Below are 26310 nucleotides of genomic sequence, written 5' to 3' on the forward strand. Positions count from 1 at the left end.
GAGCGCGCAGTGCAGTCGTGGCTGTTACTGCTTTTCTTTCTGAGTCGGTTTTCCTCCCTTCCTTTTGTGGAAAGCGGTTCTCCCGTTTCTGCTGCTGCTGGGAAACCTAATGTAAAACACACCGCTCCCTCTACAAAGCACTGGAGACTAGCCAGGAAGAGCGTTCGTTATGGTAGAGAAACACGATCACTTCGCTGCAAGATGAGATTCCTCTCCGACGCCTCTTCTCAGTCTCTGTCGGACACACACACCCCCACACACACACGCCTCTACTTTTAATGCCAAAATTTAGCCATACAAACATGGGATTGAGGGTGGCTTTGAGCATGTACTTCTCGCTGCAGTGAGGACTGATTGACAGTTCATGACTTGATAGCAATTGGTATCAATACGCCATCACAAATTAAACACCACTGCTCAGACTTCTCCATCACTTGGAACACAATAGTATTCACACGTTCAGTTGTAAATAATCAAGAGCCGTTAGATGAGGTCAAATGAAGAATATGCATATATGATAGGCACACCTACATCCAACCTGCACACATCTGGAATTAGGGGTTTCACAGCAGGGCAGCAGGATGTCATCAAGGAAAGATTTCAAAGCCACAGATATGATTCTTGAAATTTGTTCCTAGTACTTACAACACTACTCATTTATTTAGTGCTTGTCCTAACTGCTTGGGATGAGAGCTGGTCTTGTGATAACAAGCATGACTTGTCCCCTTAGTTAAGCAGGATCTGCACCTAGGTCCTAAGTTCCCTCCCTGGCAGCTCCAAGATAAGGCTGAGAGAGATTCCTGCCTGCAACCTTGGAAAAGCCACTCCCAGTCTGTGTAGACAATACTGGACTAGATGGACCTATGGTCTAACAGTATATGGCAGCTTTCTTTGTTCCTGTGTTCCTATGCTTATGTCCAGAATCCACACTCTAGGGAATTAATATTGAAACAGACCCAGAGGTAAATCAAGAAAAACCTTGCAAATTTAGAACATGAATATATTTATAAAATAAATTTCAAAAAACTCAATTTGGCCAGCATTGGGGGGGAGGGGAGTGTTTGTCTGAATGGCAGTTTTACAATCTCTTCAAATACCTTGTTGAAACTTGTATTTGGAGCACATGTTCAAACAAATAAGCGCACCATGCAATAAATGTATGCACTGGGATGGCCTGAAGATATCCATTAAATATGTCATAAAATGTGTTTTTTCAGAACTTCCCCATTTTAATTGTGAAGACTGCAAAAGTATTGTCCAAACTATTCCTGTCATAGTTATAGAATGGAATTGGGGGGGGGGGGAGTTGCACAAACTGTATTAGGGTAGGCCACGTTTGATGCAAAAAACAAAAAACTTCAGGCTGTACCAAAGACTGCAAAGAAACATGGTTTTCTCCCTTTTTGAAAAATATAACAACCAACATTTATTTCAGGCTTATAATTAAACCCATAAAAGTTACTAGCCTGCAAGATGTTTTACTAGGCTGCACAGAACAGAATTGCTAAAATTCAGCAAAATTCTCTTGGGGTCAAGGGCTTCTTTACAATTCTGTGTTTGGGGGTCCAAAGAGAGAGGAATTCAGCTTCAGCAGTCATTGAAATACTGATAATGTTTCCAGTGACTGGCTTCTTCCAGCTGCTATTTTTTTTTATCCAGAATGCACAGTAAGTAACCCAACATATTCTAGAAATTTAAAAAAATGTGACTAGCAGGACTTGGAAAGCAGCAGAACCTCTATCAGGGTCTGTGAGCACAGTCTTACTCACTGGACCATTTCATGTGGGAGAAGGAGGTCCTTCTTAGGACCTTAGTCTCAAGCAATTTAGAGCTTTAAAGTAAGAACTAGCATCTTAAATTGGGTCCAGTCAGAAATGGACTGGGAAACACTGGAGTTCTAAAACTGGCAAAATATGTTCTATAAACTGTTTCCTGGCCGTGACGAATATGATCAGTACTTTAAATTCTGCTGAAACCACCACTGCCCACAGAGGTACAGTGTAAAAAAATGTTAAGGTAATGAAGAAAAAAATCATACAAGTTTGAGTTATTGGGATCTGACTCTAATTGTGCTCATCCTAGGATGCTGATAGACATGAGTGCCAACATTTTTTGAAGTTTGGGGAACATTTTTTGATGGCCGGTATATAAATCAAACAAATCAAATAAATTTTTGATTTCTAAGAATCCCGCCTCCACGTGGGCTTAGTTGCAGAGCCAGGACTGTGGTACTCAGAACGGGCAGAATCTAGTCTTCTATGAATGGTTTCTGGCAGAATCTGGTGGGTCATGGGAAGAACCTGGCAAATATCTGTGTCAAATGACTGGCTTTTCAGTCCCCAGTACACATTGAGGTTCTACACATGATTGGATGTAGAGCCGGGAGGGGTTTGGCAGGTCAAGCATGCTCTCCCCACACACGAGCAGCTAGCCCACCTTGGGCAGCTGGATCAGCCACCCACATGATAACCAGCTCTGTCACCAAGCTGGTTGGGGTGGCAGAGATCTGGGGCCACCCCAAGCATTCGGGGGGGCGAGGCCGGGAGGCTTGTTGGAGCCCCCCAGTCGGGGGTCTCCTCATGTGGCGCTGTGGCACGGAGCCATGCTGCGGAGACTTACGAGCCCAGTGGTTCTCACGGTGGAGGAAAACTGGGCTGGGCTCCCTTAGCCCAGTTTTCCTCCATCGTGTGAATAGCCTCACCATCTTAGCAAATTTGGTTTTATTATTTGGACCTGTAAAATACTGGTAGTTTGGGAAACCTATGTATGTGCAACCCTAGACACTCAATAGAATGTTATACCATTAATGATAATTTCAGTCTTGTGATCGAACAGAATCAGCAAAACTCAACACCAGAGCATTGTCTATTATCCCACATGAACCAAATCAGACCATATTCCATATTCCACAGGAACCGAGACTGCCCTCAAGGCCCTTTCTCCAGATCCCTCTGCCATCAGAGGTGTGAGAGATGGTGCCCACAGAATCCAAGGAGCATGAACCCACAGAGTCTGGTTTCCTTTCCTTTCCACACACCTGTTTTTCAGGGCAGCAGGAAAGCTATAAAATGCACTGATGTTATATCTTTGTTAAGATAGTACGAAACACCCTACTCAATACCATAAGTATGAAATACTATACTCAAACATGGTGTGCACATTTCTGACATAATTCTTTATTTTAAGCTTGACCCCTGCGCCTCTGTTTTTAAGCAATGTAGGGAGATGCAAAATACATTGTCATATACTAAGTAAAATCTCTCCGAGGAATTTGCCAATTTAAATTTGATTTACAAATTGATTAAAAGGCAAATTATTGATCAAATACAATATTTAATCAGCTGGGCAGTGCAATTGTGTTTGCTTTTGGGAGAATGTGCTCAATAATCATTTGTAGCCTTTTCAAATGCAATACAGCAGCAGATATCTGGGAAATGGGAGCCACAAATAACCACAAATATTATTACAGAGCACTTAACCTACCTATGTCTTGGTCCTTATTTGTGTCTCATGATTCAGCTTCAAAAGGTTCACAGGTGCCTGTTCTCAGGTATTTCAAGGAGGCAAAAGCTAAGCTAGTTTCTTTTCACTGGAGGTATTCTCCATGGATCACGGAGCCCCACAATCACCAAGGAACAGAAAGGAAGCATGTGTTCTCAGATCACAGCTCTGACACTCAATCTGTTTCGTGTAGCAGGCAAAAGGCACCAGACTGGAATCTCTTTGTGCTTGCCTCAGGTGAAGAGGGCTCCCAAACACTCTAAGCCCCTGGCCAGGCAGAGTAGAAAATGTCCTCTGTACTGGTTCATTCCTTTGGAGTCATGCAGTTGTGAGGGCTTTTTGTTCTGTGAAGCACAGAATGGTATTATATTGCTTAGTATGGATCTCTCTACACTCTGCGTTATGTTATTGGGCTGCCAAAATGAGTCGTCGTATACAGCGTGATCTTAATAAGAATATAAGAATTGCCTTGGTGGATCAGACCAAATTCTATCTAGTTCAGCATTCTCTTTTTAAGAGTAGCTAGTGAGATGCTTCTAGCAGAGCGTGAAGATAACCTTTTCCCCCTAACCCCATTGTTTCTTCCCAGTATCTGCTGTTCAGAGATATGCTGGCGCCATATATGGACATTCCATTTAACTTTCATGGCTTATAGCTTTTAACAATAGGGCAGTTCCAAGAGTGGTGGAATCAGGCATGCTACCACTTTTTCAAACCCTGTAGCCCTAAGCAAATGTTCAAGTTAATATTAATTTTTTAAGTTATACCCTCTGGCAAGAGAACATCTACTATAGAGCCATATTTTAAACAATCCTTAAATATGATAGAAACTAGAAGTCTTCACGTGATCAGTGAAAAGAGCTCGCAGGCTATCTGCGGGGAAGACGGGTTTAGCCTACCTTTCCTGCAGACAGTCTCCTGCTCATCTCTGGGCAAGCGGATCACCTGCCCAGACAAGCGGTGGCTCACCTGTGGCTAGCCCGGCAGTTCTGGGGGTCGGGGTTGGGTGGGGGGTCAGGTCATCCATGGCTGATACACAATAATAAAAAATTTGTCCATTCCTTTTTAAAATAACCTAGGGTGAGGGCTATCATTACATCTTGTGGTAACTAGTCCCATAAACTAATCATGCACTGAGCTAAGATCTTCCTTTACTCTGTCCTGAACATACTGCCAGTAATGTTGATACTGAACTACTAGATCTTGCTGCTCATATTTAGTTCTAAATGTGTACAAAGACATCTCCTCTAGATACTTGAATGAGAAGGAAATGGTTTCTTTAAGGCCACCAGGCAGCCTTTTACCATAAATGAAACTAGGAAGTAGATCACAGTTGAACAGACTATGACTAGAGACAATTGTTTGAGGTGGTATAAAAATGTGATGATAAATAAATCTTTAAATTTCTGTGCTCTGTCTGCCCTAGAACATATTATTTTCTTTATTTAGCAGGGAGAGAGAGCAACTGGCCCTACTCCAGCACACCATCCTTCCGTGGCTGTTGCTGATGTCTATCTTATGTTTCTTTTTTAGAGTGTGAACCAGTGGTCCTTCTAACTTTTTTCATCTCTGTACAGAATGAGTTTTGTTCTGGGCTGCTGCATCAAGGCAGTGTGTGCACACATGCATTCAGAGTGGGGGCTTCCTGATTCAACCTGAGCGGGATCTAAAATTAACTGAGAGGACATCCAAAAACTTGTGAGTGCACACACATGCTCACAGCTTAGAGGGAACAGTGTTGTGAACCCTTTTGGGGTCAGGGAGCCTGCCTCTCCTATCTATCTATCTATCTATCTATCTATCTATCTATCTATCTATCTATCTATGTAAACTGCTTTGGGAACTTCTGTTGATAAGTGGTATATAGATATTCTTCATCATTGTATATTATTCCTGTATCATTAATATCTCCAAATCAGTAAATCAGTTTCCACCACAAAGTGCTTGTGCTTGGCTCTCTCCAAACTCAAATTATGGTCTTTCCCACCTAAACACTGAGGCAGCTGTGTTTGAAATGCTAGAAACCTAGCTCAGGTGTTTCCTATGAGCCTTTGGCAATCATCATACTGGATGAATAACCTTGGACTTCATGGCAATTTATAATTTTCTTTATACTTAGCATTATGGTACTTTACATTGTTCAAAGCACTTCAAATACATTATTGTGGGTTACTTACATCTATATTATTAATTCCTGTAGATCAGGGCTGTTCAACTTCGGCCCTCCGGCAGATGTTGGCCTACAACTCCCATAATCCTTGGCTATTGGCCACTGTGGCTGGGAATTATGGGAGTTGTAGTCCAAAAACAGCTGGGGGGCCTAAGTTGAGCAGGCCTGCTGTAGATGGACCAGGGGGATGCATGGGGATGTGGTAAGCCACACCCTGCTGAAGCACCTGATTGGGCAGTGGGGATTCCATATGCAGATAGGGAGGAGGAGCCTTTGGTACCGTGGTGATTGGGCAGCGGGGATTCCAGACTGGGGAGTGGGGATTCCATATGCAGATAGAGAGAAGGAGCCTGTGAGAGCAGAAGCACCATGGTGATTGGGCAGTGGGGAATCCATATGCAGATAGGGAGGAGGAACCTGTGGCACCATGGTGATTGGGCAGTGGTGACTCCATATGCAGATAAGGAGGAGGAGCCTGTGATGGTTAAGGTCAGTTGGAATGCAACTGTTACTGGTCGGAAGATATTCTGTCAGCAGCCTGAAAGGAATGAGTGGCCATGGCAGCACTGGCAGCAAGGAAGGGCCCAGTCAACCACTGCTGCTGTTTGGGGCTACCAAGGCCATTGTCAGAGGCAGGCAGGCAGGCAAGGGATGGGCCCAGGCCTGTCAGCGGTCTGAGGGGAACGAGTGGCCATGGTGGTGGCAGCAGTGAGGAACGGCCTGGACAACCGCCGCCGCCACTGATCCTGTGAGGAGGAACAGGAGCAAGGCTTGGGTGAGGGGGGGGAAGGTCTCTGAGGATAGGAGGCTGCAGCTTGGCCAATAGGTGAGAGAATAATAGCTTCCCTAAAGTCATCACGTGAATTCAAAATGGGCAGGAGCAGAGGGGACCACGTTTCCTGCTCTGAGTTCATTGTACAAAGGGCAAGGTAAAAAAAGTAATAAATAGATAGAATTGCTGAGGTGATATTTGAACTGGAGACTCCCTGACTCACAGCTGTCACTCATAACTAGTCCATGGGGGGTGGGGGTGCCTAGTTGCATTGTCTTTTGGTGAATGCACACCAATGCACCCACCCCAAAGCATTTTAGCTACTGACCACATTTTAAGGTTAGACTCCTAAGCACAATCTAAAGTCAATTAAAATCAATGAGATTTACTGGTTGATGGTGGCAGTATTTTTTAGGAAATCCTGTATGAATGTTCTATACTCTACTTGTAGGACCTCAGGGAGCCCTTCCAAGTCAAAAGACAAAGGTAGGGCTGTGTCATTGTATTGTGGTGGTAATGCTGGCTTGTGTACCTCTGGTTCTGGTATGGGGGAGCCCCAGGGGCATGGAGTCACCCAGGGGTCTGGGTAATAGATTTTTCACAACCATTCTTGCCTCCTGAACTGTCTATCTCACCCCCAAATTGAGTGTATGTGCCCTAGATCCAGGAATATGACAGAAAGAGACGGAGGTGCTTCACACGAACAGTGTGAAGTGCTTGGAGGAGGTTTGCGGGGAGACCAGCTTTGACCTGCTCTCTCCACAGATGATCACGTACCCATTGCTGGGCAGGTGGATTATCTGCCCAGACGAGCAGCAACTGGACTCCAGTGCACCCGCACCTCGCCATGCCTCACCACTCCTCTCCCAGCAGCTCCAGGGGTCGGGTGACGGAAAGTGCCATCACACTGTGCCCCCTGGAGCCCCAGTAATGTTCTGCATGAGTGTGCAGTACATTCCTGGGGTCCCCCCTCACTCCCTCCCCGTGTGTGTCCGCCAGACACATGACCAAAAAAACAAGGTTAACAGAGCACTCGCTCTATTCCTCATTTGACAGTGTGGCTATACAAGCAGGTTTGCCGCCATGGAGCCACTAGGCTTGTCCTCGAGCCCATTGCTTCTCACGAGCTGCAGAAACTGGGCTGGGCTCCCTTAGCCCAGTTCCTGCTGCTCATAATAATAGCTTCCTTGTGAGCTACAGGCTTATATGCTTCCCCCTCTCTTTTGCACTAGAGGAGAGGGAAAGCATTTCCTTTCACTATGAAGTAAATCACAGCTCCATGTTACATACAAACTCAGGGAACTGTGGTTTACCTCAGAGCACAGTTACATAAACAAACCAGGATCAAACCATTATTTCAGATCCAGGTTTGTTAGCTAACTGTGGTTTGAAGTAAATCATGGTTCCAAGAGTTTGCATGTAATGTGGAACTGTGGTTTATGTCAGAGCCAAAAAAAATAAATAATTGCTTTCCTCTTCCTATGTTTGAAAGAGGAGGTAAGAGAAAGGAGAAAGCACATGAACTTATGGCTTACAAAGGCTCACTCATGTAGTGGGAAACCATGGTTTCCTTTTATGTCTGAACTGCGCTGTGAATCTACTGCTGAGCAAAAATTTGAACTCAGGCTTTCAGCTTCAAGTACTAACTGGATTAACCACATTGACACTTTCAGGATATCTTAAGGTCAAGTGAATTGGTAATTGCACTTTGAATACCTGTTAACAAGGCAGACATAGTCAGGGGACCAGAATGTAGCGGATTGGAAAGAATGGATGTGAAAAATCCTGTGAGGAGGAACAGGAGCAAGGCTTGGGTGACGGGGGGGAGGTCTCTGAGGATAGGAGGAAATAATAAAGGTGGAAATATTAACTTGCATAGACGTAATAGAAAAGGAAATTGAAACATTTATAATTTTGATGAAAATTGGTGAAAGCATTTCCAGAATTCTATAACTTGTTATCAAGACATACAAAGTCCATATACTGAAAATGATCAGAGTGTATGGTTGTTACTTTGCATTTTCTGTTATTATTTATGTGCATCCTCTGCTGTAAATTATAGTTGAATGAACAAACTTTTATTCCAAAAAAAAAGAGGCTGACTGCTTCCAGCTGTCTTTGGCTGCTTGGCAGGAAAGGAGTTAACAACAAGGCACTAGATCTCCAGGGAGAGGAATTGTGCCATTTTCCCTGCATGCAGGGAGAGCATTCAAGGAGAGCTCTTTCACCATTCACCGCAGATATTGCTAATAATGGACAATCTACCTGCCACTCTAGAGCAGATTTTTAATATATATTCATAACCTGCACTAAAGCAAGTCGCAGATTGGAGGATGTAAAATTACGCATGGATTTGCAGATAAGTCCTTTTTTGTTACATGTTAGCATAATCTTAACTAGCCAGCCTGTCTTTTTGCCAACAGAAAATATCCCTCTGCTGTTGCCTGCTGGAGGACAAGGAATAGCCACCTCCACAGAATTCAGGTAAGACAACTGATACAGTGCTTACTTCTGGTTAGTTCTGCAATAGTCGTGTTTGTATTTTTCTTTTTTCCCTTTTCATATTTTCTTTTTTTATCCCCTTCATTCACAACCTACTGTGCAATAGTAGAGCTGGATATAAAAGATCAAATTTCAGGCAAATCTCAAACTTTGTTGAAACCTTCCTCAGATGGAGGATTGATTTCTGTTATAGGGGTTTTATTGTTTTGTGCCGCTTGTGAACTAAAGAGCTGGAGAGAAGCGGAAAGAGTTATGAGCCAAAGCTTTGCTGCTGCTGTATGTGAAAAGCTGGTTGCAAATCTTCTTATAAGAGGTAATACGATAAGCGTGAACCATAGAAGGAAGATGCAACTAGGAAACCAAGTTACTAAATGCACATCTTACCCTGCAGTAATTAAAAGTGAAAATTAAAATTGAAGTTGCTATCAAGACCACTATTTTAGTAACTTCATACTCATAATTTCTGATAGAATCATGGTTATCCTCATTTAAGACCCCAGCAGGCATTATAATTGCATTATAAGCAATTACTATAACTGAAATTCAGATTATAGATTTTTAAAAAAGATCAATCATATGACTTTGTACTAAACTCTTTCTTTTAAATAATGAGAGTTATCTGTACTGTTGTGACTTTTAAGTTACCACTCAATTTGTGCAGATACTGGAACCAATTGCTTGGGCCACACACATACCCTGCTCCCCCTCCCCCTTTTCTTCTTTGTTTGAAAGAGGAAAAAATAGCCCCAGAATTTTATCTATGTTTGTTTAATTCATTTCTTTTCATATTAAGGTTATGCAGGTTTTCGAGTTATACTACCTAACTTTAAAAATAAATAAAAATCAAGGCCTTCGTTTACATCAGCTGCAACACGTTGGTCTATTACCAGATACTCTGTTCCTGATAGTGCAGCCCTGGGCCCAAGTACAGGTAACGTTAAACATGTAACTGGCCCTGTAATGCTTGGTGTTTGTTTTGCTAAATAGCAGCTATGGGGGCAGGGGAACATGACTGATCCAAATTGGGATTGTGGCAGATTGCTACACCATTGTCCTGATTGGGAGTGAGACCTTTGTGGCTGTCTTTGCCTCAAAAGGGAAGCTCCCATTGGCAGCTTTGAGGAAAATAGCAGGGATGGTGGGGAAAGGTTCTAACTGGGACCACAGCAGGGGCAAAGAGAACCTGAACACTTTAGCATTAGATAGCATACTGGGGGAAGGTTTCAATAGAGTGTCCTTTTCCTTCCACTCTCTTAAAATATTCCCCCTGACAGCCCTGAATAATACTACGAACACTCTTGTTAAGGGTTGGGATATAAAGCAACATTTTGTTGTAAGCCCTCACTTGTAGTAGTAGTAGGAAATAATAATAAAATAAATATAACAATAATAATAATAATGCCTATCATTTCTTTCTGCATTAATGATCATATGTTAAGAGCCAACGTGGTGTAGTGGTTAGAGTGCTGGACTAGGACCAGGGAGACCCGAGTTCAAATCCCCATTCAGCCACAAGACTTGCTGGGTGACTCTGGGCCAGTCACTTCTCTCTCAGCCTAACCTACTTTACAGGGTTGTTGTGAAAGAGAAACTCAAGAATGTAGTACACTGCTCTGGGCTCCTTGGAGGAAGAGCGGGATATAAATGTAATAATAATAATAATAATAATAATAAAAATAAATGGCTCCAGAGATATTCAGAGGAGCTTTAAGCCTCACATGTGAAAACATCCTGAGGCTGCACTCCTATGTGCACACGGCATATGCCATATTCAAACACATGCACACATGCACACACAAGTTCCATAGAGTTCAGTAAGAAGTGCAGGGTGTTTCTGTACTTGAAAGAAAATTCCATTGAACTGAGTGGAGCTTAGTCTCTGGGAAGTATATTTAGAAAATTGCAGTTCACATAAGTAAGGGCAGCAATGCTTGGTTAATAAGATAAGTTAAATAATTGAGTTCTAATTAAGAGGATTCACAAGAAGTACAACTAAAAACACTAGTACAGTTATCAGTCCATTTCAGGAGAGAAAATTAACTGTTTTGTTTCTAGCACAGTGGTGCTAAAGGCTGAAACTGTCTGGCAAGGTCTCCTGCCTGAAACCTTGGAGGCCACTGCCAGTCAGTGTAGAGATGGACCAACAATGGCCTGTCTTGGTATAAGGCCGCTTCTTATGTTCCTAATATTCTAGCAAGTCTAACTGCACTAAACACAACCAAGACAATACTGAGCTAGATAGACCAATGGTCTGACTCAGTATATGGCAGTTTCCTATGTTCCTATGTTCCCGTGCATACGGCTCAGCATCAAGAGCCCAGCTCTGGTATGTAGAACAATGATAGCAAAACATTATGGTTTGCTTCAGAACTTCAGAATATCTTTTGTTTGCCTATAAACTGCTATTCAGAGATTCTTAAAAGTTGCAAAATATATTGGAAAATTGTTTTATCTTTCCAGCAATGTTTTATCCTGAAAGGTCATGACCACAAGTGGTGAGACGGCAGCTTAGCCTGGCAGTGCTGACATATTGTATCAGGTTTGATTCAGTGGACTATGCTTCTGTTTTGGAAAAAAGACTTCTACTAAGATCATTCCCCTGAGATGTTTCTGCTGATGGCTCTGTCAGAAGTGTTTCTACTTCTGGGCTGGGTGTGGAAATCAGACTGCCTCTGCTCACCCACTACATTTTACAAAAACTGTTGGATCCGACGATTCCCGGGCCTTTCAATTGATGTGGGGCATTCGCAGAGGAGAGGGGGCCAAGTCCTCAAAGCATACCCAGAAGCCACAGCCGAGCAGTGCAGTCGGACATGCTGCCTCCTGAAGAATGGTAAGAATTCATTTTCTTCCTCAGCTCGATAATGAACCAAAGTAGTCCCTCCATATCCTAAACAAAGTACCAACTGTTTAGCTGAGGAAAATGTAAAGTACTATGTATGCATGCATGCATGAAACCACTGCCCAATCAGGAACATGGAACAAGTTTAATCCCCACCCGAATGGTGCCACCCTTCCCCATATTTATCACTGAATGCTTCTCTGTTAAACAAACAAACAAACAAACAAACAAACCCAGCCTGCATATACAAGAGTAGCATGCCAGGGAGAAAGATAAGGTGACGATTCTTCTCCCTGACATTACTTTTCTATGTTCAAGGAGACTTTTTGTATGGGAGCATTTGATGGTGTTCAGTCTGTCTAGGATTGGCCTGGACAGTCCAGGAAACGTCCTGTCCAAGACAGAGGAAAAGGGTCATCCTGGACACAACATGTCCAGGGATTTAATGAGAACATTGTTTTAACACACTTGGCCCATTTTTCTGGTGCTTCTCTACAGGCACTGTAGCTACATGGTGTCAATATTTCAAAGCCTCCTATTCTTACCCTTTCCCTCACCAGTGCTGCTGACTGGCTAGGTTGTCTCTCTCTCTATGGCTCAGTAAACCCCTTCCCTTCCTTTCTGGATCTTCTCTAGAGTTGGTGAGGATGGTAGCAGGCCTCTGAGTTTAACTGTGAAGTATATGGACAGAAACTTTTTTTTCTAGTCCAATTATATTTAAACAACCGTCATTTTATAAACTATTATTACACATGTAATACAGATTTCTTTCATTTCTCACCTGCACTTGTGTTACTGCCATATTTGATTGTGTTTATTGAGGTGAAATGCTCCCAACCCTCTCCTGTGCATGGAATGCTATAGGGGGGAAATGCACAAAACATTCTTCCTGCACTTCATTCTCTGTTCTTCCTGCATTTTTCCCAATCCTGGCTGTTCTCATGGTCAGCGAAGCCTGGCCCTGGCCACCTTAGCCTTGTCTTAGCTGCTTGTGAGAACAGCTTCATAGTGTTCCAGGACCACTCATCCATTTCTCTAGTTAATAGTTTGTCTTTTCAGAACGGAGGTTTCAAAGAAAGAACAATTATTTGTTACACGGTTGCATCTCAGGCTTGAGCAAGATGTGAGCTGGTAAGATAAAAGGACTGATTGAAATCAAAGCTTATGGAGCAAGTTCAGCCATTACTAATGCACTGAAGTGGGACAACAAAACTCACTCTTAAAGATGCTTAGCTATCCGGATAGGCAACACTGCCAACTTACCAAATTCTGCCTTGCATACCTGGGCAGTTTATGTTTAGCTTAGAACACGCTTGTCAGAGAAATATGGATGACCCTAATGCTTGTCAGTTACAAATATGAACACACAGAGCTAAGACTGACTGCCAACAAACTGGAAAAATATCCATACTCAGTTGACCTCTGGGCCCATTGCCAGAACTTTGTGTAAAGGCCAGAAATTTTGCTTGATTGCCAGAATGTCTTTTAATAAAGCTGGATTTAAGTTTTTTTTAAAGGTCAGTAGCAGCATTTATTTACTGTGCATGCAGAGTTTTGTATCCCATGCATTTAAGTGTCAGTTCATTGTGTTCAGAGGGAGATTGCAGTGTGCATGCCCATTATCTCTCTCTCCCACACTCGTATGTTTAGGCCTCTGTACCCCGCCAGCACCAGCCACAGTAGTAAAATAGAAATCTTTTGTTATTAGTGCCCATCCTGACCAACTGGACTCCACCGCTTGACCTCACCCTGATAGCAGAATTTTTGTAAGCAAGATACTGGGGCAGATCTTTGTTCAGCATTTAGCCGGCACAGGGTAGTGGCCAGAGTGTTGGACCAGGGAAACCCGGGTTCGAATATCTGGTTTCCTGTAAACCTCACTGGTTTACAAGCTACTTGTAAACACTCTTTCACAAGCTACTTCCAAATGGTGATATAGCCCATCTTCTTACTGTTTCCTTCCATGGCTGTTGATGGTCTTCCAGATGATGCACAGCCCCTTGCATATTTTTCTACACTATGTTACCCCATATCTGTAGATAATCAGTGGTTTTTGAACACTTCTTTTCTGCTGACTTCAAATTGAAAGGTAAAATGTTGCAAGAGGAAGATGCAAAGGTGTGGATGGCAATTGTGAGAGAAGCTGATACTTGGCAGCCATGTGGATGGGGATTTGCAAGAGGGTTGGCTCCTGTGGGTCCACCCCTGTGCACGCACATGCGTGCATGCGTGTGCACACACCATGGACCCTTGTTCCTAGCATATTTCCTTTCTGGTTCTCAGAATGCATGATAGTCTTGAGTTTTGTGTCTCCACTACCTGACCATTCTTTTTAATTTGTTGTGGTGGTGGTGATTGATTGACTACTGCAATACACTGCTCCTCCACTCAACCAGCAGGTGAGCTTGCTGAAAAACCAGATTTTTACCCTCCAAACTAGGATGAGGATTGTTTGAATCCCTTTTTAAAAAATGGGGTTGTTGTTTTTTTGTAATTTTTATCCTCCTGTTAATTAGCAGAGCACTAAAGAAGCTACCCACTCCAGTTACAGAGTAGTTTGCAGAGTTTAGTTGTTGCTGCTATTTAGAGAAGAAAAATGAAAGGATTCTGACTCTCACAGGAAATACCTGGGCGCTTTCCAGCCTAGCTGTTCAACAGCAGCAAAATGCCTCCATTGAGGCAAGTTGCATTCAAAATGTAAACAGCAGGGGGAGCAGTCTCACAGAAACTAACAACCCGGAAAAAGAGCAACTTTTCAACGCCAGATATATGACGTCCTAGCTCTATATTGCAGCGATTAAATTTGAAACAAGGCACTGGGAATCCGAACAGCAACCTCCTGGCCACATAGGGACTGTGGTGTCACAATGCAGGAAATGTGGAAGCACACTTATGAGATACAACTTGATTCCGTTGCAGGGTCTAATCTGGAAAGCGCCCCGAAGAGTCATATCAGGGGTCATAGAGTAGAGACAGGTAGAACAGCTAGGGAGACCCTTACTTATTGCTTGTTTATTTGTTTATTTCGGCCCAAGGCCAGCATAGAGACCCTTACTGTCTCTACTCCCACTGCCCCTAGTGATCATTAGGATAGTTGGTGCCAGAGGTCGATGCACTAGAACTCCAACAAATTTAGAGCGTGATGGCCTCAGTCTGGAAGAAGCCTCAATCTAACCTATCTTACAAGCCTTCTGTGAGGATAAAATAGGGGAGGGGGAACTATGTAAATTGCCCTGGGCTCCTTGGAGAAGAGTGGGATAAAAATAACAATTACTAAATATAATTACTTACTCTCCAATAAAGGGAAAAGTGTAGACGCATATGAAATTCAGGCATAACAATATTTTGTTGTGGCTTTTTTTAATAAGCATGTTGTGAGCTGCATGAGCACTGCTGACAAATAACAGCAATGTAATCATGACTGGTCTGGAATTTATGTGGGGCTGGCACCAGCAGGGTTCTGGTATCCCAGTGTAACTGCAGTACAGTCTGAGCTACAGTAACTGGTGCTGAAATAGAGCTCTGCCCAGAAGAGCAGCAACCAATACTGCCACAACAGATGCAGGAGGAAGTGGACATTGTGATTAGAGGAGTTGACGCCCCTTCCTTGTGGCATCCTATTTAGGAGACACTTGAGAGGATTCCTTGATATAAGGCATGGCTGAAGAGACAACATAGTAATGGGAACACTTTACAGTCAAGGATGAAAAGAATCCTTGTCATGATCCCCAGCCCAATCCCCAGCCTGGACACTACCTGTGAGGAGGTCTGTACTAAAATGTGATTATGATGAATATTTATATACCACTTTTCAACAAAAAGTTCCCAAAGCAGTTTACATAGATATAAATTTATTTCTATCAAGTAGGGTTAATACACTTATAACCATTTGGGCCATTGTGGAGGAATATGCTCCTATCTCTCTTTCCCTTTTACTTGATTTCACTGCCCCCACCAACCTCTTCCTGGCTAGGTTTATACCCTGAATTATCCCAGGAGAGTAGCTGAGGGTCATGTGAGAAGAAATTACATTGCACTTGACACAAAATTAACTTTCAATTAAAAACAAAAACAAAGTTTGTGTGTGTACAAGCAGCTTAATAACTTCTCTCTTTGCCAAGGCAGGGCTTCACAGTTATAATGGTCTATCTAGCAAAGACAGCAAGGCTTGGCTAAGTGTATATATGGTCGTGACAGAGAGCCTTCAATCACTGGCAGAAGTTCTACACAGTGAGATTCGCCAAATGAGCGGTGTGGAGAGCCGTAAGGGATTTCACAGGGAGAGCGGGCTTGATCCGCTCTCCCTGCAGATGAGCAGGGAGCCATCCCTGGGTGGCTGGATCGGCTGCTCACACGATTACCGGCTCCATCATGGAGCCAGTAGGGGCGGCAGGGATCGGGGGCCGCCTGGTCCCGGTTAGTCCCAGGATGCCCCATGTGAGTGCACAGGGCATCCTGGGGGTACCCCCGAAGCTGGGGGCTTGTGTGGTGCGGAGCCATGCCGCAACATCTCACAATCGGGTAAATGGGGTTAGGAGAGCACGCACTAACCTCGTTTAAGGGGAGGTGTATTTTTGGAGGTTTGCTGCTGGGAGCCGCATGGCTCCTGTTGAAGCACACGACCGGGAGAAACCAGGCTAGGCTCATTTAGCCCGATTTCTCCCAGTCGTGGGAATAGCCTCTTAGTGTATTTGGAGCAGATAAGTTAATAATATGACTGAGGTAACCACAGTTTGATCGTCTCACACCTAAACACTCAGATCCTGTCCTACCCAGTCCCTCCATGGAACCTCTCTAGTACCAGTGCAGACGCTATCTGAACATCCGTTTTGACCGTTTTCCCATTTAAACAGCCCCGCTCCGCTCCATTCCAAAGGCCCCTCCCTTCAGAATCCCTCCCAGAGGGTGGTTCTTTGGGCTTCAAAGGGTGATTGACAGCTCTGGTGCTGCCGCCAACCATCACAGTCCTTCACATCCTATTGCAAACTGTAGATTGAAAAGGCATTCTGGCATGATACCCTCTGAGGGACTCCTCTGAAAGCTGCAGCCCAACAAACCACAACGATTTCTCGCACTCAAATTGCTGGTGTTCCCAGTGGTGCTCTTACCCCTGGACTTCAGGTCCCTCAAGCACCCATGTGTTAAAAATACTATAGAGCTCTTCTCACAATCAGTGAGAAGAGCTCGCAGGCTGTCTGTGGGGAAGGAGGGTTTAGCCTACTTTCCCTGCAGATGGTTGGATCGAAGTCCCTGGGTGGGCAGATCGCCCGCCCAGATGAGCGGCAGCTTGCCTGGCAGCTCCAGGGGTGGGGATGTGCCACCATGTGCCACCCCACCCCCAGGAAGTCCCAAGGAGCCCGCGTGACTTTAGTAATTAACCACAACGGGACGGTGTAGGGGACGCAAGTTAGCGAAACTGTCATTGTGGTGCCACTCCTCCCAGTGGTTGGCTGCACCATTTTTCTCTGACCCAGAGGTCTTCCTGAACTTCACTATCATCATGTAGTATAGTTCCAATGAACTATCTTGGTAAGAAAAAATGGGATGTGTCAGCTACTGGGAAGGGCATTGGTGCCACTGACAGGAGGGCATCACTGCTGTGAAGCAGGTAGTGGCAGCAGAAGGTGAGCTGGGAACAGTTTTAGGGAACCTTTTTGTCTTTGAATCCTCCCTGTTTCAAGTTGAAAGTTGTCAACAGGAAACTTTCAGCTCAGTCTTAATTAAAAGGGATAACACCTATGTATGTCACCTGGAGCTCCTTGAAGGAAAGTGGGGATGCAAAGTAATTGTAAAGTACTGAAGGGGGGCTTATATTTAAATCTGTTTGCTAGGAATTACAATGTTGTGTTAGATCTAAAAGGAAGCTAAAACATCCTGCTATGGAAGATGGAATTTAGTCTACCAGAATAACTAACAGCTTTTTTCAACCTTCCTGGCAGCGAAACTTGGCTTGTGACCAAGTGTGTGCTCAACAGAGAGCTGCAGCCAAACTGCCAATTTCTGCCAAATACAATACAGTATTTCCAACTACATGGTGTGTTTTTTTTTCATTCACACAGTACATGTTTAGGTGTATATTTAAATAAAATGTGTAAATCTTTAAATATGTCTCTTTAAAGAAAATAGACAGCTGGCAAGGCAATGCAGTGCCTCAGGTATGGAATGATTCACACATTAGTTTCCATTTCCAATCAGTTCCTTTTTATTTGCAGTTTTTAAAGGGCCCCTTTACCCATCACAGTATGAGCTATGATAATAAAATGTGAGTAGGATCAAGGCCCTTGCTTTTATAACTTTTCTTCTCCTCTTACTTTTAGTTTCCTGTAACTTGGCTGTTTTCTACTATGAAACCAACAAGACCCTTAACTGTTTGCATGTTTATTGTCCAGCACTGGAGAGCTGTATACTGAGGCCCAGCATGAATGTTGTGTTATACAACATCACATTAGGTAAGTCATTATAATGCACACAGAAACCACCAGCACAGTTTAACCACCACCCCCGCCACAAAAACATAAAAGCAACATTGAGAAAGGTAAATTTAGAGCAGAGAAATGGTGATGAAGTGCTGTCTACCATTTCCCTGCCCAGTACTTCTCCAGATAACCTGTTCTCTTGCTTCTCCGTTCTAAGGGTCAAACAAAGCATTTCTTCATGTCCCTTATGCCACTGCATGCTTGCTTTTCTTTGGTCAGTAGCATGTGTAGAGTGTGGCTGTGAGGTGGTGGTGGCAGCTTTAACTTTTTGCCCAACCATGGTCCCAGTCTGGATGGGGACAATGGCAGGAACAAAGGGCTAGAGTCTTACCATCACGGTTCCAGTCTGGAGTAAGCCCCTCTGCCATGTATGCTCTTTGACAAAGGAGGGGGGGGAAACATGTATGCAACTGCATAGCACTTGCATAAAATAACATGTACTTTGTCCTTATGTTCCCACCTCTTGAAGCTGTTTTTCTTCTTAAAGAACAGTGTCAAGGTGGTTCTTAAAGAACAGCATCAAAAGTACAAAAGTATTTTTTGGGAACATGCCAGAATCCTTTGCGATGTATCTTAAATTACGATGCCTTAACCCCACCCCACCTTCATTTGGAAGAACTTGTCATACACTCAAATGCACCACAAGGTTTAATGGCTCTTAAATGGCATATGAAGTGATTGCTTAAGTATTCAGACCCATTCCAGAACACATGGAATAGCTACAATTTTGATCTCCAACAATATTTACAGAGAGTTATACTGAAAGGGGGCTTTATGTTTAGGAGTGTGAGGAGAAACATTAAAGTCCTCACACAGCAGAGTATGCTCTGGTGGAAAAGACGCTTACCCTAAGAGATTATCTGGAAACAGTAGGTTGAGTCCGAAAAACAAAGATTTATTAAGAAATTAAAACATCACATATTGAAAGAGACATTGAACAACACACTCAGACAGGCACTAGCTTTCAACAACTGAACAGTTCTGACTATTTAACTTCAGGGCATTCCTGGACAGTGGACACCCACGGAGCATGGTAGGGCACTTTATTTGGCTTTCCTGCTCATATTTTCCCAATTTTTTGCCCATTTCCCAACCTCCAGGAACCTAACCCCCCCCCCATCCCATTTATCTTAATCCCCCACTATCTGCAGTTCCATTATCCATGGCAGTAGCGGAGAACAGAACACCCATGGATAACAGGGTTCACTTTTACACATTTTTATGGTTTCTGTGGCAAGATCTGTGAACTTTACATCCTGGTGCATAGCCAACAAATATCCCTTCCTCACACCTGCAGTTCAGTTTGGTTCTTTTAGAGTTTGGAACATAGTCAAAGAGACATAAAAGAGACACAACACCCAGAGACATATGTTTTGGGCAGTATACAAATATGTTAAATAAAATAAAATATACTTTTGAGCCAAACACTCTAATATGCACAATTTTAGGCTTCTTTCCGTGCCACAATTCAAATGGAGTCGTACTTCTAACTTAAGTAGGCAGTCTGTTTTTTAAATAAGTAGGTCATAATTGCCTCTCCCCAAAACATACTGTGTAGCCTATGCATCCAGCAGCATGCATCTGGCCATTTCTGTTAAATGATTGATTCTTCCTTTCTGCCACACCATTTTGTTTTGGAGCACATGACACTGTCATTTGATATTCAGTGCCCTCCTTTTTTAGATATTCAGTTATTTCCTGTATATTCTCTTCCATTGTTTGATCTCAGAATTGAGGCTTTCCTATTGCAAACTCTTGCAACATACTTCTTCAATTTTCAAATACTTGGTTCTTTTCACTAACCAAATGTGTATCTTGAGTAATCATTTATGAAAATTAAATAATTGTTTCCTCTTGATTAATTAATCTGCATGGGCCCATAAATATCACTGTGCATCAGCGCAAGAGGTTGCTGTCTCTCTCTTTCTCTGCATTGAGGAAATGTGGGTTTAGTTCACTTTGCCCTTACATAGAGTCCATTACTTGGACTCTACATTACAGTGACTTATTATTTAGGTGTCTGGCTACATTCTCCTTCTCCAGTTGAAGTGTTCTCTGTGGGATCTCTGTGTCCCATTCTTTTATGCCATAAATTCAAACATGTTTAATATAAACATTGCTTTGTAATTTTGGCCTCTTCATGTATACAATTTACTTCAAATAGGCACTCTCTTGCAAAGTCCCTTTCATAAGTAGCTCACCTTTGTTTGCAATAAAACAGTGTTTTCTTTTGAATTTCACCTCATAACCTTTCTCTGTAGCATACTCAACTGACATTAGGCAGACTCAAGTGTGGGCACAAACACCACATCTTCAACAGTAGGTTTCACTGCTTCTCCTTTTTACAGTTTGCAGTATATTCATTCATTCATTTGATTTATATATCGCCCTTCCAAAAATGGCTCAGGGCGATTTACATTAAAATAAGTCTTGCAGAACCTTTGCCTTCAGCCAACATCTGCTTCTCATCTGCTAGAAAAATGGGAACCTTATAATTTGTGACAAACTTGTGTCAAACCACAGGCTTTGCAAGTACGTAGCTCCTGTCGTGCTGCAGTAGGAGGAGGAGGAGGAAGAGGCTTATGGATGCCGCCACTGCCCCACAGGAGGCAGCGGGCTGGGGGTGGCAGCGGGCCGCTCTGCTGCCCTCAGCAGGAGCGGCAGCCCCCTTGATGGAAGCAGCAGCATCCACAGGCTTTGCATGTGCGTAGCTCCTGTTGTGCTGCAGGAGGAGGAGAAAGGCAGAGGCTGCTGGGTGCTGCATCTGCCCCACAGAAGGCAGTGCGCTGGCGATGGTGGAGGGCCACTCTGGAGCCCCGAGCAGTAGCAGCAGGCCCCTTGGTGGAGGCAACAGCAGGCCTTGCATGCAGGTAGCTCCCATTGTGCTGCATGAGGAGGAGAAGCAGCTGGTGCCGGTGCCGGTGCTGGTGGCCCGAGTGGCACCCCTACGACGCGGGGCAGTAGCAGCAGCAGGAAGAAGAAGCAAGTAGGGAGCAGCTGTAGGAGCTGCCCCGGCAGCACCAGGTGCAAAGCCACGGTAGGCCTTAGTGCTGGGAGGAGGGAGGGGCTGGTGGGGTGCTGTGAGGGGGCATCAAGGGCAGAGGCTGCTGCTGTACCCTCGATCCCATCTCCAAGTGCAGGCAGCCGAGGAGGAGAGCCACAAGGAAAGCAGCCCCCCTGCGCGCTCTCTCCTAGGAACCAGGTGGCCCGGGTCCATCCCGCTCTGGACACTCTTCAGCCTGGGTGTCACAGGCTAGCAGCAGCAGCGATTTCTCCCCGGTGGCAGGCAGGCAGGCAGGCAGGCGGTTTCTCCCAGCCAGACTGGGAGATGCTGCCAGGGAGGGGACCTTCCTGGGAGGGAGAGAGGAAGGGAGGGGCAGGTGGCTGGGCCAGAATGGGTCCTGCGAGGGGCGGGCGGGGGCCCTTCCAGCTGGCTAGAAGCTGCTTCTCCCTCCCCCCGCTTGCCATCATGTCCTGTTTCTCTGTTGTAAAGGGCTGGGGTGGGCCCTCCAAAGAGCATCCAACCGTGATCCCTGCTTTGCCTTCTAGCTTGCTCCTCCCAGAGGTCCAGGCCCGTGTGGCCAACTGCTGCTAGGCAGGGAGAGGGGGTGTTCACCCCACTCTGGGGAAGAGGTCCTCTCCTCTGCCCCCCTGCGCTCCGCGGGGAAGGCAGCAGCCAGTTTGGTCTTCGGGACAGCTCAAACTGGACCATAGAACACCAGTTCTAAAAGGACTGCACTGGCTGCCAATGAGTGAAGTTAAAAGTGCTGGTTATGACCCATAAAGCCGGTAAGGGCTTGGACTCAGGTTTTTAAAGAGAGCGCCGCCTCCTTTGTTGTGAACTCTGCCACCTGTTACTATCTTCTGGAGAGGTCTGGTGAAGATTGCCCGGCTGGTCTGGTGGCCACCCGGGCTTTGGAAGATGCTCCCGTTGAAATAAGAGCATCTCCTTCTCTGTTTGTTTTCAGGAAGATCCTCAAGTCTCATCTGTTCTCGCAGGCTTTTAATTGGAATGTTACTAATTTGTTTTAATAACTGTGCGATTGTTTTTATTATGTTTTGTGGATTTTAATCTGTGCCCTTTTATATTGTGTTGGATGTTGAGCAGTGCTTAGAGATGTACATATCAGGCTGTATAAAAAATATGACAAATAAAATGTATTTGGCATATTTCTATACCACCCAACCTGCAGATCTCTGGGCTGTCTGACCAATCTGGTGGCAGCAGGTTGGCTGCAGATCTGAATTATGATGCCCAGGTTTGGCTTGCTTATTTGCTTTCTGGATTGCCGTCTCTGCCCCTGGATATTACCACATGCCCCCAGAGGTCTTGGCAGAGCTGCTGCCTCGACCTGATTCTGTCTGCATGGGGGTGGCAAAGTCTGAAGATGCCACACGGAAGATGAGACCTCTGGAGTCTTGGAGGGAGCTGTGTTCCATCCAGAAGCTGCTTTATTGGCAGTGGGGCAGGGGGCTGGACTTGTGCAGGTGAGCAGCCCTTGCTATAGCTTGACGGAATCTTTAAATAAGGCCTCTTGTGGGGGCCTCTTCTGCCCTGCCCTGTTTTTGTCAACTGACAAGAGCTTTTGCTGGCGCTTCTAAAAGCAAACCTGTCGCCATAGTCAGCAGGTCAGGGAAAGCTTGTCTTGTGGTAGTGAGTATGAATGGTCCTCTTTGCTAAGCAGGGTCCGCCCTGCTTGCATATGGATGGGAGACTTGATGTGTGAGCAGAGTCAGGTATTCCCCTTAGAGGATAATGGGGCTGGTCTGGGAAGAGCATCTGCAGGTTCCCTCCCAGGCAGCATCTCTAAGAGAGGGCTGAGAGAGATTCCTGCCTGCAACCTTGGTAAAGCCGCTGCCAGTCTGCATAGATGGACCAAGGGTCTGACACAGTATGTCAGTATGTCCCTATCTTCCTTTTTCTTTAACCAAATTGCTGGTTGTGCCTGAATAAATACAAATTCAAGCATTACATTTTGTAAAAAATTAGCTCTTAAATTCTTCTCTCTTAGCAACCTATGTTTTATGTTTGTCAAACATCTTCTCTCCTTGCTTCCATGCATTTTTCTTTATATGCTCAGGTTTCACCTCCTTTTTAGTTGCAAATTCTTTGTTCTGAGAACATTGAGCCTTCATATGTCTGTGACTCCCACAGACAAAACACTTTTTGTTCTCTTGATACATTTTAAAAGCATTTTCTTAACTTTATTTTAGTTGTTGCCCATTGCCTCTGTGCAAATTGAAGTCTTCCAAGCGGTTTATTACAAATTCCAAACTCAAATCATCTTTGGTGTCCAATACACTTAATATAGGCTCAACATATTCAGAAAAACTGTTCAATAACAATCCAGTATGAACTGTATCAGGCAAAATTACTCCCTGTGCTTGCAGCTGTAGTGAAGGTTCCAACATTCACATGCTTAGACAGATCCTCTTCCTCCTTTAGTTTCTTATTACTCATCAGTAATGTGATGCACCTTGGAGACAGATGACTTTTTTCATAGAATTTCTTCAGTCTCCCACATGTCCTTTGCATGTTGTTTATTTCTTAAATGCATCAATACAAAATAAAATTATCCCAGTAGCTTTATCATCTCCACTGTCCCAGGCTTGCCTTTCTTCTCCTTCTCTGACAGGGTGCTCTGTGTGTAAGACTCTGCTGATTCCGTGGCTTTTAAGGAGCATCTTCCTTTTTGAAATACCACAGTTCAAAATCTGGATCTTGTAACTTCTCACTCCTCTGTAGCACTTGTCCTGTCTCCATCTTTGAGAAAAGGGAGGAATACAGAGGAGAGGCAGGCTGCAGAGGGGAAGGACAAGTCACCCACAGTAAGTAGGAAGAAGTAAAGCAACCCACCTCTTTCCTCATGGCTGAACCTGGTGCCCTGCTACACTGAAGGAACTCCTATATAAAGGTCCTTCCTACCCTTTTTACTGGGACAAAATTCAGCTTCAGTATAGATCAGTGCCACCAAATAGATCGCAGTTTCCATACCAATGATAAGGAGCATACTTGCTTAAGGAAGCAAGCCTCTCTGTTCTCCTCGCCCAAGGTTCTTGGTTCAGACTGGGAAGTATTCTCCAAGGAGTGCTTAGGGGTACTGTCTGAACTGTGAGGAGCTGTCACTGCAGAACTGCTACTGCAATATCCCACACCCATAGTTCTGTGTGCATTTAAAAAAACACTGAGGCTATTCACACGAGCATGCAAAACCAGGCTAAGGGAGCCAAGCCATTTTGCACGCGCATGTGAACCACCGGGATTGGGCTGATCCCAGCAGCTCCACAGCAGCAACCTGCCTAAATAGCCACCCTCTAAAACAAGGTTGAACAAGTGCTCCCTTAACCTCATATTTTGGATCGTGTGGCAGCTATGGCTGCCAGACTGTGGGGAGCCTGTGGAGGGGGGATCCCCATGATGCATTGCACAGTGGCATGACACATCTCAGCCCTCCCCACTGCCTAGGCATGAAAGGAATAGTCTGAGCATGCGGGGAGTGTGCCCAGCACCGCCAGAGAGATTGTCTGTGTGGAAGGTAAGTTTAACCCACTCTCCCTGCAGCCTGCACTGGAGCCCTTCTCAGTAATTGTGAGAAGCTCAGTATGTCTCTATCCTCAGGAGCACCTTTGCCTTGCTGTATGGTGAGATCTGAAGGTGGGCTGGGTGTTCGGTTGGGCGGCAAGGTTGGGCGGCAAGGAACCCTAGTTTGGTTATGTTGCCTACCCTCTGAAATGTCCTCTCTGGAGAATCTTACTTCAGCTCCTCCACGCAAGGTTGGGGCTGGCAAGTAAACTTTAGTGCTTTGAGCTTTGCACTGGAAGATCTGGTTTTCCCACTAGAAGGTATGAGTGCCAGGGAGGATTCAACATGTTAATACTGTTTTAATTGTGCTTTGTTTTTGTTTCATGGGGCCTTGAGCAGCATTTTACCTGATTACTGCATTTCAAAACTAATGACAGTGAAGCCAGAGCTCTGTGAGGCAAGAGGAGAGGTCAAATGCCAGATTTTTCACAAAAGTGTAACTACTTATTTAAGAAGGTTGTCATTTTTAGGGAACCAACTAAGTTTTGTTTCAGTAAGATAATAAACTTTGTGCTTGAACTCTGCTTTGACAGGGATTGATCCGGATCTTCTTGTTTTTGAGAAGCTGTCTTTTAAAGACCTGAATACCAGATCCTCTTTTAATAAATGGGAAAGGCATGGAAGTGCCAGGGTTGCCGATTCAGAAAAATGCCAAAATGACACAACCAATTCACGGTGCCTTCCAGCTGATGCCTCATCTTCTACAGTGCTCCAAGAATTAGTAGCCAACAGCAGCAACACTAGTACTGAAGTTGACTCCATCCACAGGACTCCATCCATCACACATTTAGAACCTACATCCCCATCACCAAAGGATCGTTTTACTAAAGTGACTGGCATTATTTCAGAATGGAAGGATTCAACAGCCAGTTCAAACAATGTGTCTGCACTTCCTACTTCTCAATTCACACTCATCAAGATGTTATCCCATATGCCCAGCCCAGCTCATTTGAATAGCAGCAAGCACCACCTGAATGAAACAAAAGGGTATAATGGAAGGAATTACACTTCAGATAATGAAGGCCAGAAGCCAGCTTGGGAGGGGATGGAAAGGGGGAGCTGGTTGTTTCCACTGGTACTTAGTTCTTCAATCATTTTGATTTGTTGCTGCACCATTCTTGGAACAGGATGCTGTCGAAAAAGGAGTGGTCGTTATAAACCAAGACGGAGAGGAGTATCTACATCCAGGCAGTTCATAAGATACACCATGGTTAAACACAATTCTTAAGTGGCACATATTCAAAAAACAATGAAGAGCCGATTAGCTCACATTCCAAATGAGTGGTTGGAATAGTGATGAGGGGCTTAGAAGAGGGCAAGGTAGAAAAGGTTATTTTCTTTAGAAAATCAAGTATTTAGTCAAATTTGAACTACTTATGCGTTTCTGAATATTTTGTCATTAAATATGTTCAGATTTTTTCAGTTCATGTTCTGTTTGAAAAAAGGTTTTTAGAAACCTCTCTT

General features: G+C 44.3%; 1 protein-coding gene across 13 annotated transcripts; it reads left to right on the plus strand.

The window, feature by feature from the left end:
• Positions 1 to 6043: 6043 nt before the first annotated feature.
• Positions 6044 to 26273, plus strand: MANSC4 (MANSC domain containing 4). Of its 13 annotated transcripts, XM_053254468.1 has the most exons (7): positions 6195 to 6600; positions 6895 to 6929; positions 8867 to 8927; positions 9739 to 9876; positions 11406 to 11778; positions 18105 to 18236; positions 25380 to 26273. In XM_053254468.1, the coding sequence occupies exons 5-7, from the start codon at positions 11550 to 11552 to the stop codon at positions 26072 to 26074; spliced, it is 1056 nt and encodes a 351-aa protein (XP_053110443.1). In that variant the 5' UTR covers positions 6195 to 6600; positions 6895 to 6929; positions 8867 to 8927; positions 9739 to 9876; positions 11406 to 11549; the 3' UTR covers positions 26075 to 26273. The 13 variants fall into 13 exon arrangements, 11 of the variants coding, with proteins under 11 accessions (XP_053110451.1, XP_053110447.1, XP_053110443.1 ...); XM_053254476.1 differs by lacking the exons at positions 6195 to 6600; positions 6895 to 6929 and adding an exon at positions 6044 to 6160; XR_008308296.1 differs by lacking the exon at positions 9739 to 9876 and adding an exon at positions 12847 to 12918 and having other exon boundaries at positions 6195 to 6929; positions 23900 to 25520.
• Positions 26274 to 26310: the final 37 nt, after the last annotated feature.

This window comes from Hemicordylus capensis, chromosome 5, assembly GCF_027244095.1.
Source record: "Hemicordylus capensis ecotype Gifberg chromosome 5, rHemCap1.1.pri, whole genome shotgun sequence".
In the NCBI taxonomy this organism is placed as follows: Eukaryota; Metazoa; Chordata; class Lepidosauria; order Squamata; family Cordylidae; genus Hemicordylus; species Hemicordylus capensis.